Here is a 16106-nt window from a genome sequence, read left to right on the forward strand (position 1 = left end):
CAGATAAGGTAGGGTGTGGAAGGGAGCCAACATGTGGATACCTAGTTCTCCCAGGGCTTGTGTTGCAGGGAAATGGGGGTGAATGGTGGGTTGGATGTGAATAGTGTCTTGTCACTGCCAGCACAAATGGTGCATTCTTGGACTAGTGCAACAATGTCTCTGTCCATCTGATGCCACCAGAAGTAATCACGTACTCTACGTTTGGTGAGCTTAGCACCCAGGTGACCCTCATGAGCTTTAGTGAGTAGAGTTTTCCTGAGGTTGAAAGGGGGGGCAATCTTATCTAACCTGAAGATGAGACCATCTTCAACAGATAATTCTTCACAGATTTTTACATATGGTTGCATATCAACATTTAAACCCTTTTTTTTTTTGGGCCAACTTTCAGTAATGTATTACCTAACACAAGTACTTCATCACACTCCATAGCATTATACCAATCACTTTCATTGACGGAACTAACATGTTGCAGTTTAACACTTGTGACTATACAGTCTTCAAGTCTTTCTTCGCTATTGGGTTTATCTCTATCTTCTGACCTGTCTGGCATGGGTGGCAACCAGGAAAGGGTGTCTGCATGTACCGTCTTTCCACCAGGGATGTGTACAATTTCAAAATTGAATTGGAGAAGTTTAGATACAAGACGAGCTAATCGTGGTGTCACGTTACGAAGGCTGGTGTTGCCTAAGATGGCCGCTAAGGGTTTGTGGTCGGTTTGTAGAGAGAAGTTTCTTTCCCACCAACATGCAAGTAGTTCTTTTTCAATGACTGAATAGTGAGACTTAGTGCTTCTCAGTACCCTTGATGGAAACCCAATTGTGTGTTCTTGTGTTCCTACGTGCTGGGCCAGGACAGCACTAACACTGTAACAGCTGGCGTGGACAGTTAGGGTGCAGTGTAATGAGTGATCAAAAAGCTTTAGCGCTTTGACAGTGGTGAGTTGGGTTTTTAGCCACTCAAAAGCATGTCTGCACTCCTCATCCCACACAAAAACAGTTTGGTTTTTAAACAGGTTTCAAATGAGGCGTACCTTAGTTGCGTAATCAGTAATGAAACGAGAATAGAACTCAGTGAATACAAGTAGTGATTTCACTCCTGTTTTGTCTTTGGGAGGAGAAGCATCCAATATAGCTTGAACCAGACTGGGTTTGGGTGTTAGCCCTGCACTTGTGATGGTGTGACTAAGGTATTCAACAGAATCTATTCTTGGAATCTAGAAAGCACTTGACTCAATGTTTCGCCATGTGTTGCCTGGTCAATGCTGTGAATAAGGACATCATCTTGAAATATGGTGACGTTCTTAAGTCCTTTAAGAAGATTGGTCATGAGTCGCTGAAAGACTGAAGCTGCCAAAGCCTGGATCAAGGGGAATACAACAGAATTGGTACATGCCTAAGGGTAAGGGTGAGTTGTATGCAGTGAGGTGGTGTGATTCTTTGTCGAGTACAACCTGGTGGTAAGTGGAGGCAAGGTCGAGTTTTTTATAGATCTTAGCACCAGTTACCATGGTCAACATTTCTGAGATGTTAAGAAAGGGGTGAGAGTCAATCCAAATTTCTTTATTTAGACTGCGCAAGTCAATACAGTTTCTGAGTTCATTGTTCTTTTTGCGTGCTATGACTAAGGGAGATGACCAATCAGAGGTTTCGGCTGTTCTCTCTCAAGATATTCTCTGATGGTAAACTGTACACTTCTGAGTTTGTGTTTTGTGGGTATGGCACCATCTCTTACTTTTATTCTGTGCTTTAACCCTTTTATTCTACCCAGCTCGCCTGAAAAGACTTTCGGGAACTTGTTCAAAAGATCTTCAACTTGGGGGGAATCACAGATGGCTAACACCTGTTCTTTGGCACCGGGACACGACATCATATCAAACAACCCTTGATGGAACCACCCTAGAATGTTCAAACCTTGTACGGCTACGCAGACTTTTCCTTCAATGCGCCTACCCTTAAATTCTGTGATGTCTTCAAAGTACCCTAGGAGGTTGATTTTTTTGTCATTCGTAAGACAAGGGAGCACGATCAACCGGAAATAACTGTCTCTCACACCAATTGGCTGTAGAAAGTGACTCCGAAATCATGGTGATGCGTGCACCTGAATCCACGAGGAGGCGAATCTTCTTGTCACCTACTAGTATGTTAGCATAGGGGTCAATACATTCTGTGGGATCCCCTGTCCTTATTTCACCGTCAGCGACAAAAAGAACCATATCTTTCATATCTGACAAGAGCTCCTCATTATCACCGTCACTAGTGTCTTTGGCACATCCTATTTTGACATGCTCTCTTTTGTGAACCTAACACACTGTATCAAAATGGCCAACTTTGATTGTAAGGCTTGTTCCTACCGTCATTTTTGTGCACAGAGTTTTACAAGTAGCTTGTCATTTTCCTTTACACAACGCTAGACTGTGGAGGGGGGACTGTGCGGGAAGCCCACCCGTGAGAGAGAGGAACTGTACCACGAGTAAAGCCTTACTCTTGATGCCTAAGTGCCCACACAATCCTATTGTCCTTTTCTATCTATTCAGCTGAACCCCTCATCTGCTTATTGTCCCCCCAAGACCATGTCTTAATTGTGCCCCCTCCTTTGCTTCCGGCCCTCAATAACGCAAGAACACCGCCCGACAAAACACCCAGCTGCGCAGCACTCCCCTGACCCCTCCTGTCACTTGCCTGATAACGTGAACAGGCAACGGGGTCATGGCTGTCTCGTACAGAGCACCTTCCTGAAGGGTGCCCTCCTTCTCCTCACGCTGAGCCTCCGACCTCCGTCTGCTACTGCTGGCTCTTACCGGTCGATTGTGTCCACTCCTCCTCTGGTGCTCTTGCCGTTCTCTTCTCCTCTGGTGCGCATTGGGTGCAGTCTCTCTCACCTCTGTCAGGCCTGCTGCCGTCCTCTGCTGACTGACGGTAACTGTCCTGTTCTTGTCTGCAGTTCTCCCGTCCTCACTGCACATCCCCGTCTCCGGCTCCGCCTCCCTATTTGGGCTTTCGAATTCCTACTTGCAGCGTTCCCTTCTGGCCAGCAGGAATGTGCCTTTGGCGGTGACCCCGGGGCCTGCAGGTACTGTCCCTGCTTCCGCTGCCCTGTCACAACCTGCAAACTACATTTTTAGCTGGACTGGGTTTGCCGTTCCTGGGACATTTGAGTTACCGCACCTAAAGCATATGGCTGTCCATCTGCAAAAAATGTTCGGAGAAGTTTCCTTTTAAAAAAAAAATAGTAATGCGTACACGGGCAACAACCTCAGCTGACTTGTTTTCAAGTTCCTTTACTAAAACCTGTGAAGTTTCTATGCTTTTGGCAATGCGGATGGACTCTTTGAGAGAGGGGTTCCCAAGGGAGAGGAGCTTTTGTCTAATTGTTCTATTAGAACATTAGCTTATGAACTGATCGCGTACCAACTGCTCACTAAAGGTTTCAAACTCACAATCTGCAATTATTTTTTGAAGGGCAGTGATGTATGGGTCTACATCTTCCTCATTCTTCGGCACACGTCTGAAGAACAACACTTTGCTGTACATCATATCTGGAGGCTAATTTTCTAATGGTACTCTGATATTCATCAATTTCTTCATTTTCCTTACCCACAACATCCGGTGAATGCTTGATAGTAGCCCTGCCTTCAAATCCTAGTGAGTGTAATAGTAGGAACTTTTTCATTTCAGGTCTAAATCTGTGTGCTCCTATAGTGCCCAAATAGGTCTCAAAAGCATCAAGCCAATGTTGTCATTTAATTGGCGGTTCACCAGGTGAGTCTAAAAACGCTGGCGGTGGGTGACCTGCTTGCATGGTGAGGAGGGGTTGGTAGACCACAACTTGAATTTAGGAAGGAAAGTTGAATACCACTAAAAATGACACAAACTTGTGAAACGTTAACTCTTGTACCTTTTTTATGTGGGAACCTGTTGCGAAGGTATCATAACATTACTATATGTGCTTATATTGAATTATAAAAAAACAACGTGCGTATCACAGTTAGGAACAGAACTGAGTGTCACTGTACACAAGTGCACGCTCAATGTCATTGGGTTATGGATCAATGGTGTGCGTGTCACCATGAAGAAGATACACATAAATATTTATGAAACAGTAGTAAAAGGTGTGCGAGTCACTGCCTAGCCGTGCTCACACCAAAAGAGCCAAATATTTTTCAAAGTGGTAAGGTGTGCAAGTCACCATAAGTAGATGTGCACGCTGTAGAACTTGAGCTGTAATGTAACATCATGAACTGTACCTGAAGGTAAGGTGACCTGGAAATGAGCTGATAGCAGCAAACATGAAAACAAAACAGAGTGGCAAGTGGAAGCGGAACCTCAGGTTAATAAGAAGTGAAGAAACTGCTCAACTCTAGCCGCACACTGTTGATGAGGAATCTCCGGTCTAGAAGGGGTTAACTGCCAACCGGCCAAGGATTTTCCGAATGACATTGCCTCACAATGTCAGGAAGTGAATGCGTTGAAGGCTGGTGGGAGTATGCTGAGCTCAATCACGTGTAGCACAGCCGTCCTACGAGCATAGATTTCTTCATCGGGCAGGCGGGGCATATGCTGAGGGCTTCTTAGATGCTCCATGCTGAGGAACCGCCAGACAGCAGAGCGGGTATGCGCGTAGATGGCAAGAGTTTAGTAGTCGACTGTGGACACTTCTGTGACACTCCAGCAGTTATTTTAAGTGGATACCGTAATTCGCGAAGTTTGTGTGAAAATGCAGACTCCTCCACAATGACGTGGGTTCTGTCTGAGACCTTTGTTCTTCTTGCTCGTCGTCAAGATGAATGTTGTAATGACAGGAGACATAAAAGATGGTGAGTAGATTTATTAAGTTCCGGTGAGAAGATCCCACAGATAACGCCTCTTGCACATGCAAGCACATCGCTGGCTTAGTTCCAACTGTACATTACAACTGTCACCAGTCTAGAGACCAACTGTCAACGGATCTATGACAGAATTTCGACAGACAGAATTTCGACCTACACAAATATCGGCGTAATTATATCGATTGCAAGAATATCGATGCCCTATGTACAACATGGTAAGTACCAAAATATCGAAAAAATAATATCGATGTTAAAAATATCGTTGTCAAATATATCGATTTTTTTTTTGGTTTAAAATAACATGAAAAATACTGTAAATAATACTTATAAATTACTTAAACATATTTAAATATATTTAATAATGGTAAAAAAAATAATAATACATATTTAATAAAAAAAAAATATTAACAAATCATATATAATATATACTTACTTAACAATAATTACTATTCCCACTCCAGAGGGTGCAACAGTAGAGAAAGTGTTGGATAGCGTAGGGGTAAAAATTACTATTCCCACTCCAGAGGGTGCAACATTAGGGAAAGTGTTGGATAGCGTAGGGGTAAAAATTACTATTCCCACTCCAGAGGGTGCAACAGTAGGGAAAGTGTTGGATAGCGTAGGGGTTAAAATTACTATTCCCACTCCAGTGGGTGCAACAGTAGGGAAAACTGACCCTGAACCCAAAAAATATCCCTTTACCCAAGAACTGAAAACTGACCCTGAACCCTAAAAATACCCCTTTACCCAAAAACCCAAAACTGACCCTGAACCCTAAAAATACCCCTTTACCAAAAACTGAAAACTGACCCTGAACCCAAAAAATACCCCTTTACCCAAGAACTGAAAACTGACCCTGAACCCTAAAAATACTCCTTTACCCAAAATTAATTAATATTACAATTAAATTACTTCCCACCCTATTCCCCTATAAACCCACAACCCGCTCCAGTAGTAAAACATATAATTTACTTAAAAATATACATAAATTATCAATTAATTAATCAATTAATCAATTAAAATAATTCATTGCCAATTAATATTTAATTGCAAAATAAATTAATCATTAAAAAAGAATTATTTAATTACAAATAAATTACTTCCCACCCTATTCCCCTATAAACCCACAACCCGCTCTGGTAGTAAAACATATAATTTACTTAAAAATATACATAAATTATCAATTAATTAATCAATTAATCAATTAAAATAATTCATTGCCAATTAATATTTAATTGCAAAATAAATTAATCATTAAAAAATAATTATTTAATTACAAATAAATTACTTCCCACCCTATTCCCCTATAAACCCACAACCCGCTCTGGTAGTAAAACATATAATTTACTTTATATTTTTTTTATTTATAAAAACATATTAAACACATATTATAATAATTAATTTAAATACTTAACTAACATTTCTAACACATATTAGTAAATCGAAATTACTTACATCGATATATATGCTATCGATATAAGTAATTTCGATATTACTTACCTTAGGGTCGATATTCTGGCCATCGATATTCTGGACATCGATATTCTGTCCCTTCGATATTAGCAACTCGATACAAGTGTAAGTCGAAATTAAAGATTCGATATTTTGACTGTGTACCCTGTCAACATGAGCTTGGCTCGTGCGCCAACAGGCAGCGCAAGGCAGATACTGATAGAATGGCCAGAGGCGCGCGTGGACAGAATACTACAGAGTCCATTACTGAGATTGTTGCTAAAGTGATACCGACATTCCTGTGTGACAAATCTGCATGTTCTCACGGTGCAGAGAGGAATGTCAGAACAACCACTAGCAAACTTAAAAGAAGCAGAGTTGTTTCAGATGAGGCATCGCTGAAAATGGGCACTGGTGCAAAGATCCACTAGGACTGCCCATAGTGAGGCACTGGGTTTTTCAGAACCGGTACTGATCCGGTAACCCAGCGGTGTCAGGGGCAACACCCAAAGACCTCGAGTACTTTCCTGATTCAGACCACAGAAACACGAGTCTTCTAGGTGAAGTCAAAGATCGAATTTATTGGCTGCAACCAAGTAACAAGCGTCCTAGAAGTACAACAACACAGTGTGTATATTCTCAGGAGACTGCTCGTTTTTACAGAGCCGGCCTTCTCTTTTTATACACGATATTACACTTCAGGCAAAAATTCTTGGTTTTACAATTCGACCATAAACATATTTTCACAATAAAGAAAAAGCAAAGTCATGATCGCAAGCCCATATTTTCGTTTGTCCAGTTCGTGATAGATTACCCGGCCAGGCCCAGAACTTCCATCAGATATCGATGAAACCCCAATAAAATCGGGCACCTGCTCCTTGTAAAACTAGCCATAAAGAAGAAACGGGGACAGGTGTGTGTATGATAAAACGTGGTTTGTATGGGAAAAACGGTTTATGACATGTTGTGCCTTGATGCTAATCTTGCTCGGCCACTGGGTTGGGGACTGGCCGAACAAGTTTGGCTGGAGGCAGTGAAGGCAGCTCGCCCAGGTCACAGAGGAGCCAGGAAAGGTGGACGTGTCCTTTCAGCTCGAATTCGGCCTTGGTCAATTGACTATGTAAGGGCAACCACAAGATGGATGCCGCTCACAAAATGGAACCGAGGGTTCAAGACAGGAAGTATGATTTAGGGGTGTTCTCGTCACTCAATCATGACGCAAATGCACAGTTATAATGTCCTAATCATTACCGGTCTGCCAATACCAAATTCGTCATGGTATGATGATATTTTCTGACACGAGTGTTGGGCTTCGGTACCACATTATAGCAGGGTCCATAATTTTCAGAACCACAATAGCAGATAATTAAGACTACACTACAGCCCGAAGATCCTCTCTACCTCCAAAGTGATGTACTGCCCAGAATCTAAAAAAACAAGGCCCACTCGCCTACAAAAACACAGTCCAATCCGACATGCAGAAGTGGTTCTATTTTGATTTGCAAGTATGTGTTTGGAATTTTAACAAGAAATTTTAAAAAAAGATGACGTGCAAATATGCTGGCAATAAAACAAAACAATACTTGGCAGTGAATAGCTTGTACTCTGTCTGTTTGAAGATAATTGAGTGCCCTCTGTTAGTATTGACACAGCAGACCAGTCACTGCTGTCTATACTCAGTTTCTCTACAGATGCAGGATTTGCTGGGCATGCATTAATTAGGGTCTGAATTCCTTTGAATGTGAAGTTAGAGATTGCCTTTACAAAGTCTATGGGTAAAACCATTGCACTGCTGTATGTGTGCTGATCTGTGGACTGAACCAACATATACTGGCACACTGCCGACCAATGACTGAAGCAGGTTGATCAAAAAACTAATTTTCCGGTGGTTAAACTGCATATCAATTGTATTATTTTGAGAAACTGTGAGGCTGGTAGGGCAACTGAAGTTGTCTCTAAGCCAGACTTAAAATAAATTAATCCAAAATGAAGTAATCATTGAGAAGTGCACGTTTGTGTCACTATACAGCTTCACAGTATAATATTACTCTTTCAGCTCCCAAAACAATGTAAAAATTAAATTTATAATCAATGTTACAGTAATAAGAACATGGTTTTGTACAGACAAAAGGGAAAGGACTGGACACTGTTTCGAAAGGTTTGGACATCTAAAGTCAATTTGGGTGAATATAAAATCAATTATGATTCTATATTCTGCCTCCTTTCACATAATCAGTGGAATTCTAGCAATGTTCAAGGCACATGCAACTCTGGAAAATATGATGTTATGGCACATTTAACAACAACATAACCAAGTGGGTGTGTCATGGAGATGGCAATGGAATGATCTTAAAACACCCACAGACTTGTGGATTTGTGTGACGCTAACCCAGTGCAAAATGTTTGGAAATCTACCCCTAGGTTTGGAGGATGATGCTCCATCAGAGTGATGGAGTGTTTTGCTCCCTTGCCCTCACAGATTAAATTCTATCCTCTGTGCTTAGGTCCCTGGTCTCCAAAAGGCAGAAATATACTTTAAATGTACAAGGAAATAATTGGAGCAGAGGTCAGATTTGTTACGCTGGTTTCATGAATTGGACAAGGGTATGAATCTAATGGTGAGAAGTTAAATTTTTACAAAAGGGTTTTGCAACTTGGGTAATATTGTAAAGTTTGTTTTTTGAATACTGTTTTAATAGGGCAAACACGTTAACACAGCATGAAGGCATGGGCACTATAGGAAGTGACATCATGCACTGATTCACTTCCTGCTAACGCCACAAGGTAACACCTTGCCTCCCATCCAAAACACTCAACCGGTTTCTACTTACTGTGGGTAGGTGATTAGGAAAAGGGCAATCCGTGAAAATGTCAGTGTAACTAGGACTTTCAGAGCCAGGCCTACTTTATCTTTCTACTTGAGTTGATGGAATCCACAGATTTGCCCGAGATGTGAGCCTTATCACTAGGCTGCGGTGCTTCTTGGCCACAGAACTTTTAAACACAACTACTTTCAAATCCAAAAGTAGTCTTGCTTACTGTTAAAGGGCTCAACCACCCTGTCAAGAGAAGGAAAACTATTAAGTACCTGACAAAGCTAAAGAGCGATGTGTGCGTGCTCCAAGAAACTAAACTATCAGCAGAGGACGCACAACGACTGAAGGCGAACTGGATAGGGCAAACCTTCTGCTCGCCAGTATTACGCAAAAAGAGAGGAGTAATAACACTAATAAACCAGAAAGCGAGACTAACATTGCATGAGTGCCACGCTGACGAGGAAGGGAGAATGCTAATAGCTAGCTTCAAGCGTGGAGAGGAAACGATCCACATTGCCAATATTTACGGCCCCAACATGGATGACAATGCCTTTTGGGAAAATGCTGAGAACAGGCTAAACATGCTCCCCCAAGATGACCTACTGATTGTAGCAGGGGATCTCAATCAGGTCCTAGACCACGTCATAGACAGACACCCGCCAAGAGACAACCCCCGCTCTCATGTGCAGAATACCCTTAAGAATCTGTGCTCCAAGCTCCAACTTAATGACCCTTGGAGACTTCAACACCCAGACACTACGGACTACACCTTCTATTCTCACCCACACAGCTCATACAGCAGGATCGACTACATCCTTATTTCATCCACACACACAAACCTTATAGAACATACAGAAATTGGACCGAGAACAATATCAGATCATTTCCATATCAGTCTAACGCTCAATGGACGACATAACAAATGCACAAGCTGCAGGTGGAGATTCAACAGCGACATCCTTAAAAAAGCAGCTAATGTAGCTGAGATAGAGGAGGCCATAAAAGAGTACTTAGAGTACAACGATAAACCTGGCATAGATAAAGGCACACTCTGGAACGCCATCAAGGCCACAATCAGGGACTACAATACTAGGCATTAAATCCAGAATGAATAAAGACAGAAATAAAAAAGTTCTAGAACTCTAAGGACAGATTAAGAACCTAGAACTGCTCCATAGCTCCGACCTAACAAGACAAAAACACTTTCACAGGAAGAAATACGAACTCAACAAGATACTAAGAAAAATGGCGGGTATGTGGAATAACAAGTCCAAAGCAATAGACCTATGTACAGTAAACAGAGCACAGAAAGCACTAGCCTCATACCTTAAGAGCAAACAATGGCAACATACCATTGCGGCAATAACAGACACTAATATAACATCTCAAACATCAAACAAAGAAATCCTCTGGGTCTTTAAACACTTCTATGAGGGCCTTTATAGTAAAGACAAGGGCCTTAAAACCGATGGGGGAGCTAGCCTCCTAGACAAATTAAACCTGCCAACCAACTAGAGAGGAAAAATACCCGGCTCACATTTGCCTACCTAAAACAAAAGCATAATCTACCGGATATAGAACTCTACAGTTTTCTAAGAATTAGGGCGGCCCTCACAAGAGCAGACCTAAACAAAGAAGTCCCATCAATTCTCCAATACATGGCTAACTTAAACAAAATTGGCCACCAAACGTTGCACTTATATAAACTTCTGAGCCCGAAAACTTCAAGGTTAAACCCCAAAACAATAGCTTATTGGGAAGCCCAACACAGTAGACACTTTAGTGAGACGGAAAAGTTACACCTCTGGACATCAGCAGCAAAGAATAGTCACCCCAATCCTAGCACAAACTAAATACTGGCTTCTTCATAAATCCTACTGGGCCCCAGCTCTCCTTGTGGCTGCCGGGCTCCGTAATAGCGGCCTGTGTTGGAATTGCCATTAACAAAAATAAGACTTAGCGCACCTTATCTTCTACTGCTCCAAAGTCAGGATATTCTGGGAAAGGAATAAAGGAATTCAGAATAAAATAATAGGGTACTCACTTCAACCAGACTTCCTTGGTGTAGTCACCACTTTCATGGCTCCAGAAATCCAGTCAAAAAGTGATAGCCAACTGATTGACCTCCTGCTTACAGCTGCTGTGAAAACTATCCTATCTAATTGGAAAGACACAGAGAAAGCAACCTTCAAAAGATGGTTCAACTGGATTACTTTCCTAAGAGGGGCAGACAACATAACACTAAAACACTCACCCAACGTGTGCTCAAAGGGCGAGATGTTGTATTCCTTAGACACCTACCTGGGCTCTCTCAAACCACCTTAGGCTGCCCACACATTCTGTCTCTGTACTGTATATGTAAAACCATTCTAATAAAATCTTTTGAAATAAAAAAAAAATGTTAATATAAATACAGAGTGACGTTTCCCTTCTGTAATTTATGTTTTACGATGTGGGTGCCTTCAGTGATTTTTGTTACTTACTTTGAAAGGGTAGACGGCTAATTCTTTTATTCTGCCGGTTTTTTAGCTCCTCCTATGAACTTGACCTCCAATGGAAAGAAGTGCCCGGATTGCTTCAAAAAAGACACCATTGAGGAATGTAAAACTGATAAATTTATCAAATGTGTGGGACGGCAGACAGAGTGCTTCAAATTTCGTGGGAAAGCCCAGAGACCAGGTACGTGCATCCCTCTTGTTTGGCTGTCACCTAGCAGCTGCTCGGCAGCAGGAGGTTTGGATCCTAGCTATTGGAAGGTCCATTCAAATATTCTGAAATATGTGTTAGTAGTGTCCATTTTATGTCTGGTGTGGTGACAAATGTTCTGCTTTGTTGATAATTGAATAATTTAGTTTTTTTGACACTGTAGACTGCAGTGGCAGCTGGTAAGGAACAAGGGTTGATATGGCCGAGTTTGAAAAAAACCTTACCTCTTCCACCATATCTCCTTGTCATCTATCCACTTCTCTTCCTCACTCCAGAAGAAGCAGGAAGCACAGAGGCTACCCTAAGCCAATCACAATGCCGCAAAGCCAAGATGTGGTCTGGGAGCCTGTTCATGTTCTCCACCCAGGCTGTGTACTACAGATTGGTGGAGAACATTCAAAGTGTGCATGTCTGTTTGGTAGACTCAAGACATCTGGCCAAACCATCATGCTCACTTAAGTGCGCAAACCACTCCTCCTCCCTGTGCCACCAGCCCTGCCCTGAACTTACTCAGCCCCGTAGCTACAAAAAAATGATAATAACATTGTTATTATCATTTTATTTTGCCTTTTTCCACTGCTCTCGGAGCAGTGGGGCGATGCTCCCCTGCCTTAGGGGAGTACCAGCCCCTGGTAGACTGCAGAATCTCTGACACATTAAAGAAATTGGCTTGAGTTAGAGTTTTGTGGTTACGGAATATGCTTTGTAGTTGAAGTGCTGACCCTGAGGGAAAACATCCTTATCACGCATATGCCTCTACCACGCATGGTAAGCTTAGGTAACATATGTGTATGGGTGTGTATCTGTGTGTGTGTGTATATATATATATATATATATATATATATATATATATATATATATAGCACAAACATCCCTCAAAGAAGAACGCGGAGGCCAAGGGGATTGCAGGTCAGACAGCTCGTTTATTCCTCAATTCAGCAATGGCGGCGAATGCATTTCGGCATCTGTAGCCTTCTTCAGCGCCCAGCACTGCAGCATGTCCTATTCACAAATGTTCCTTCCTGCTTAATACATTATTCCAGCACCTGACGCTCCTCCCCCTAATGTGGTCGACACATCCTGTTTGAGTCCGTTACCATGCTGGACTTCAACTCCCAGAGGGCACTGTACCGGCACAGCTGGGTCGATGGCGTGGGGGAATGAGGTAGACTGTGGGTCCCGCTGGTTAACAGGTAGGTGATGAAAGGTTCAATGCCTCGGGAAGAAAGAAAGTCAACGGCCGCTGTCCTGAGTCCCCTTATAGCCGCTGCAGCCAGTGTACCAAGGCAAGCTGCTGGGCCAGGGCAGTCAATGCGGACTGGACGCCCCACCGAAGTTGAATACCTCGCTCCTCCCAACGTAGATCCAGGTCCTCTGGCGGTCTTATATATATATATATATATATATATGCATCAAAATTCACAAGTTGCTTGTTAAGCACAACGCGCACGGCAAAAAGTTGGCTTGATCACACGATCATCGTGTGATCAAGCCAACTTTTTGGCGAAACGCGTAGATTTATCTTGGAATAAAGAACTTCATGGCATAGAATAACCCCTGAGTGTGCATTGTGCTTATCAATCAACTTGTGAATTTTGGAATTGAATTGAACCGGCCTTTGGGTTCGTCGGCAAACGCGCCAACTGACGAGGGAGCAAACCCCGGTAGGACCCTTCTTGTTGGATGATATATATATATGTGTATGTATATGTATATATCAGAAAAGCTGCTTTCCACCGTCACTTCTATCCTCAAAACAGCAAGCAGACACAGACCCAGGCTAAGTGCTTAATATATATATATTACCTACTGGCGGTTGCCAGTAGGTAGTTGTAGTTTGGACAATGGTTTAACAAATCTTCATGACATTTTTAAAACTAATGGGGTGCTCCGGTCAGTTCCTGTCTTGAAAGTTTCAGGGTGATTTGCCGAGTGGGTGTCAAGATAAAAGGGGGTCCCAAAACACGTTTTCTCCATGTTAATTTAACATAGGAAACTTTTGTCGCAGCTACAGCCCGAACTCCTGAACGGAATTACAACACATTTGGCAGAAAGGTGCTCTTGGTCCGGGTCCAGAGTGCACTCTTTGCTTTAAATGGTGTAAATCTGCTTGGTAGTGCCTGAGAAATTCAGACATTAAAAAAAAATAGTATCTGGTGAACACGGTGGATCCGCGAACCCTCCTGACCATGACCTGACTTCTGATTGGCTGCCAACACTTCAAACCAGTTGGCTGCTATTTTGTGACTCGGCTGAACCAAGTAAAAAGGTAAAAAAAAGAAAAGGGATCTGCACAGAAACACCCTGAACCCCTAGGCCTGATCAGGGGGTCCCACATGGACCACCAGAGCCCAGAAAAGCATTTTAAATGAAAAAAATAAGGCAGATTCTAGTAGGGTGCGTGAATTCCGCCCCCCAAAACAAAATCAAAGCGCGGTCTCCTGTGATACATTTAATCAGGCCGCTGGGTGGGCCAATTCCTGGGGGCAATGACAAAATATGGGGATGGAGACCACCACCTCCCTAGGGCCATACTGATTACATGTGCACCCTGCAGACCTGGGGGCTATCATCTCCCCAGGGCTCTCAAATGATTTTTTTTATGGGGGGCTCATGACACCCCACATGGTCCCAGAGACCACCACCTCCCGGAGCTTTAAACAAGATGGAGGGGGACCATGCTGCTCCGTACAGGAGCCCTTCATGGCCGTGCGGACCACTAACCCCATGGCCAGCTCCAGCAATGTCCCTGGTTGCCCACCCCTGGAACATTGCAGTTTGCTATGGCAGAGCGAGAGCACTGCTCCTGCCATGCCATAGCAAACAGTGTACTAGCTTTGAACAAGAGAGTACACTTTGCTCTTGCTTGTTCAAAGTGAGTACACTTTGCTTTCTACCCCCAGGGTCTGCATGGTAGCAGCTCCCTGGGGGTAAAAAGCTATGGTGGCCCCCACCGGGGGCAGCAGCCAGCTGGGATCGTGGCGGCCTTCAGGATTCCCCGCCATCCATTTAAACATGGCCATGCCCCAGGAGATGGGGTTCCCAGGACTAACAATTACCCAAGAGAGGGGCCACACAGCCCACACTCCCTAAAAATAATATAAATTTTTTGAAAAAGGCTAAGCCCCGGAGGAGGGGGTTTCCAGGACCGAAAGCAGCCTGGAGGGGGGGGCCCCTTCCCTGAAAATGATCATTTCTTTTTTTTCAAAAATGGCCATTCCCCAGGGGATGGGGAAACCAGGGTCAAAAATGGCCTGGGAGGGGGCAGCAATCCACTTGTGTGGGGCTTACTAGAGGTAACAGGAGGGCTAGTTGGCCTCCAGGGACCGTCAGGAGGCAAGGGGACTTAACCCCCAATCAAGAGCAAGCTAGGAGGTGTGTTTGCAAAGTGGTGGAGAGAGGGAGCATGGCCTGTAACCATCTCTCACAACTCCCACTGTGTGGGGCTTATTGAAGGTAACAGGTACAATAGTTGGCCCCTAAGGATCCCGAGCAGTGAAAGGTACTTCAATCCCTATTCTAGAGCACTCCAGAGAGTGGGTTTGCAGAGTGGTGGGCAAAGGGGGCATGGCCTGCTATGAGAACTTGAATGAATCCCGCTATGTGGGACTTACTGGAGGTAATAGGAGAGGTAGATGCCCCAACTGGATGCCCTTGTGGGCTAACTACCCCTCCTGTTACCCTAGTAAGTCCTGCATAGTAGAATTGCCAACAGGTCTTTGGTGGCCATGCCAGCTTTCTCCACTACTCTGAAAACGGGCCTTCTGGCACACTACTGATTGGGGGATAAAGTCCTCTTTATTCCTGAGGGACTTTAGGGGCCATGAAGTCCTCCTGGTACCTCGTGTAAGTCCTATGCAGCGGAATTCCTGAGTGCTGATCGGAGGCCCAGCCCCTTTTCTCCACCACTCTGCAAATGCAACTATTAGTTAAAGAACCATTTGCAATGTAAAAGGGCTTGCCTTTGCGAGAGTTAGAGCTATTGGCTATGTTTTATGGAGTGGATGTACATTGTGTGTAGTGGAATTATGTGGTATGTTGTGCAGATAAATTATGTGGATAGGAAGTAGGTGGCATTTAGTACATAGGAATTATGTAGAGTGGGAAAATGTGTTATGGAGAGTAATGATGTGGTATGGTAGTCTGTGTTGTGGACTGGTGACCTCGGGTTTAGTCTAACTCGTCTCCATGGAAGCTAAACGACAAACTCAATGAGACACAAAATAAAAGGCACAACTGAGGAGCACTTCTGGATCTAGTCAGAGGTATGAGCAGGACCACTGTAATTATGCAACTGTTCAGCTGCA

At 43.4% G+C, this 16106-nt stretch overlaps 1 protein-coding gene across 1 annotated transcript in view; it reads left to right on the forward strand.

Moving 5' to 3' along the window:
* Nucleotides 1–16106, forward strand: part of LOC147701028 (phospholipase A2 inhibitor and Ly6/PLAUR domain-containing protein-like) — a 207752-nt gene that overhangs the window by 88239 nt on the left and 103407 nt on the right. The window contains exon 4 of the mRNA XM_086929840.1: nucleotides 11623–11772. Within this exon, the coding sequence (XP_086785966.1) occupies nucleotides 11623–11772 (150 nt within the window). The remainder of the gene's footprint in view (nucleotides 1–11622; nucleotides 11773–16106) is intronic.

The sequence above is a fragment of the Lissotriton vulgaris genome, chromosome 7 (genome assembly GCF_964263255.1).
Source record: "Lissotriton vulgaris chromosome 7, aLisVul1.2, whole genome shotgun sequence".
Classification (NCBI taxonomy): Eukaryota; Metazoa; Chordata; class Amphibia; order Caudata; family Salamandridae; genus Lissotriton; species Lissotriton vulgaris.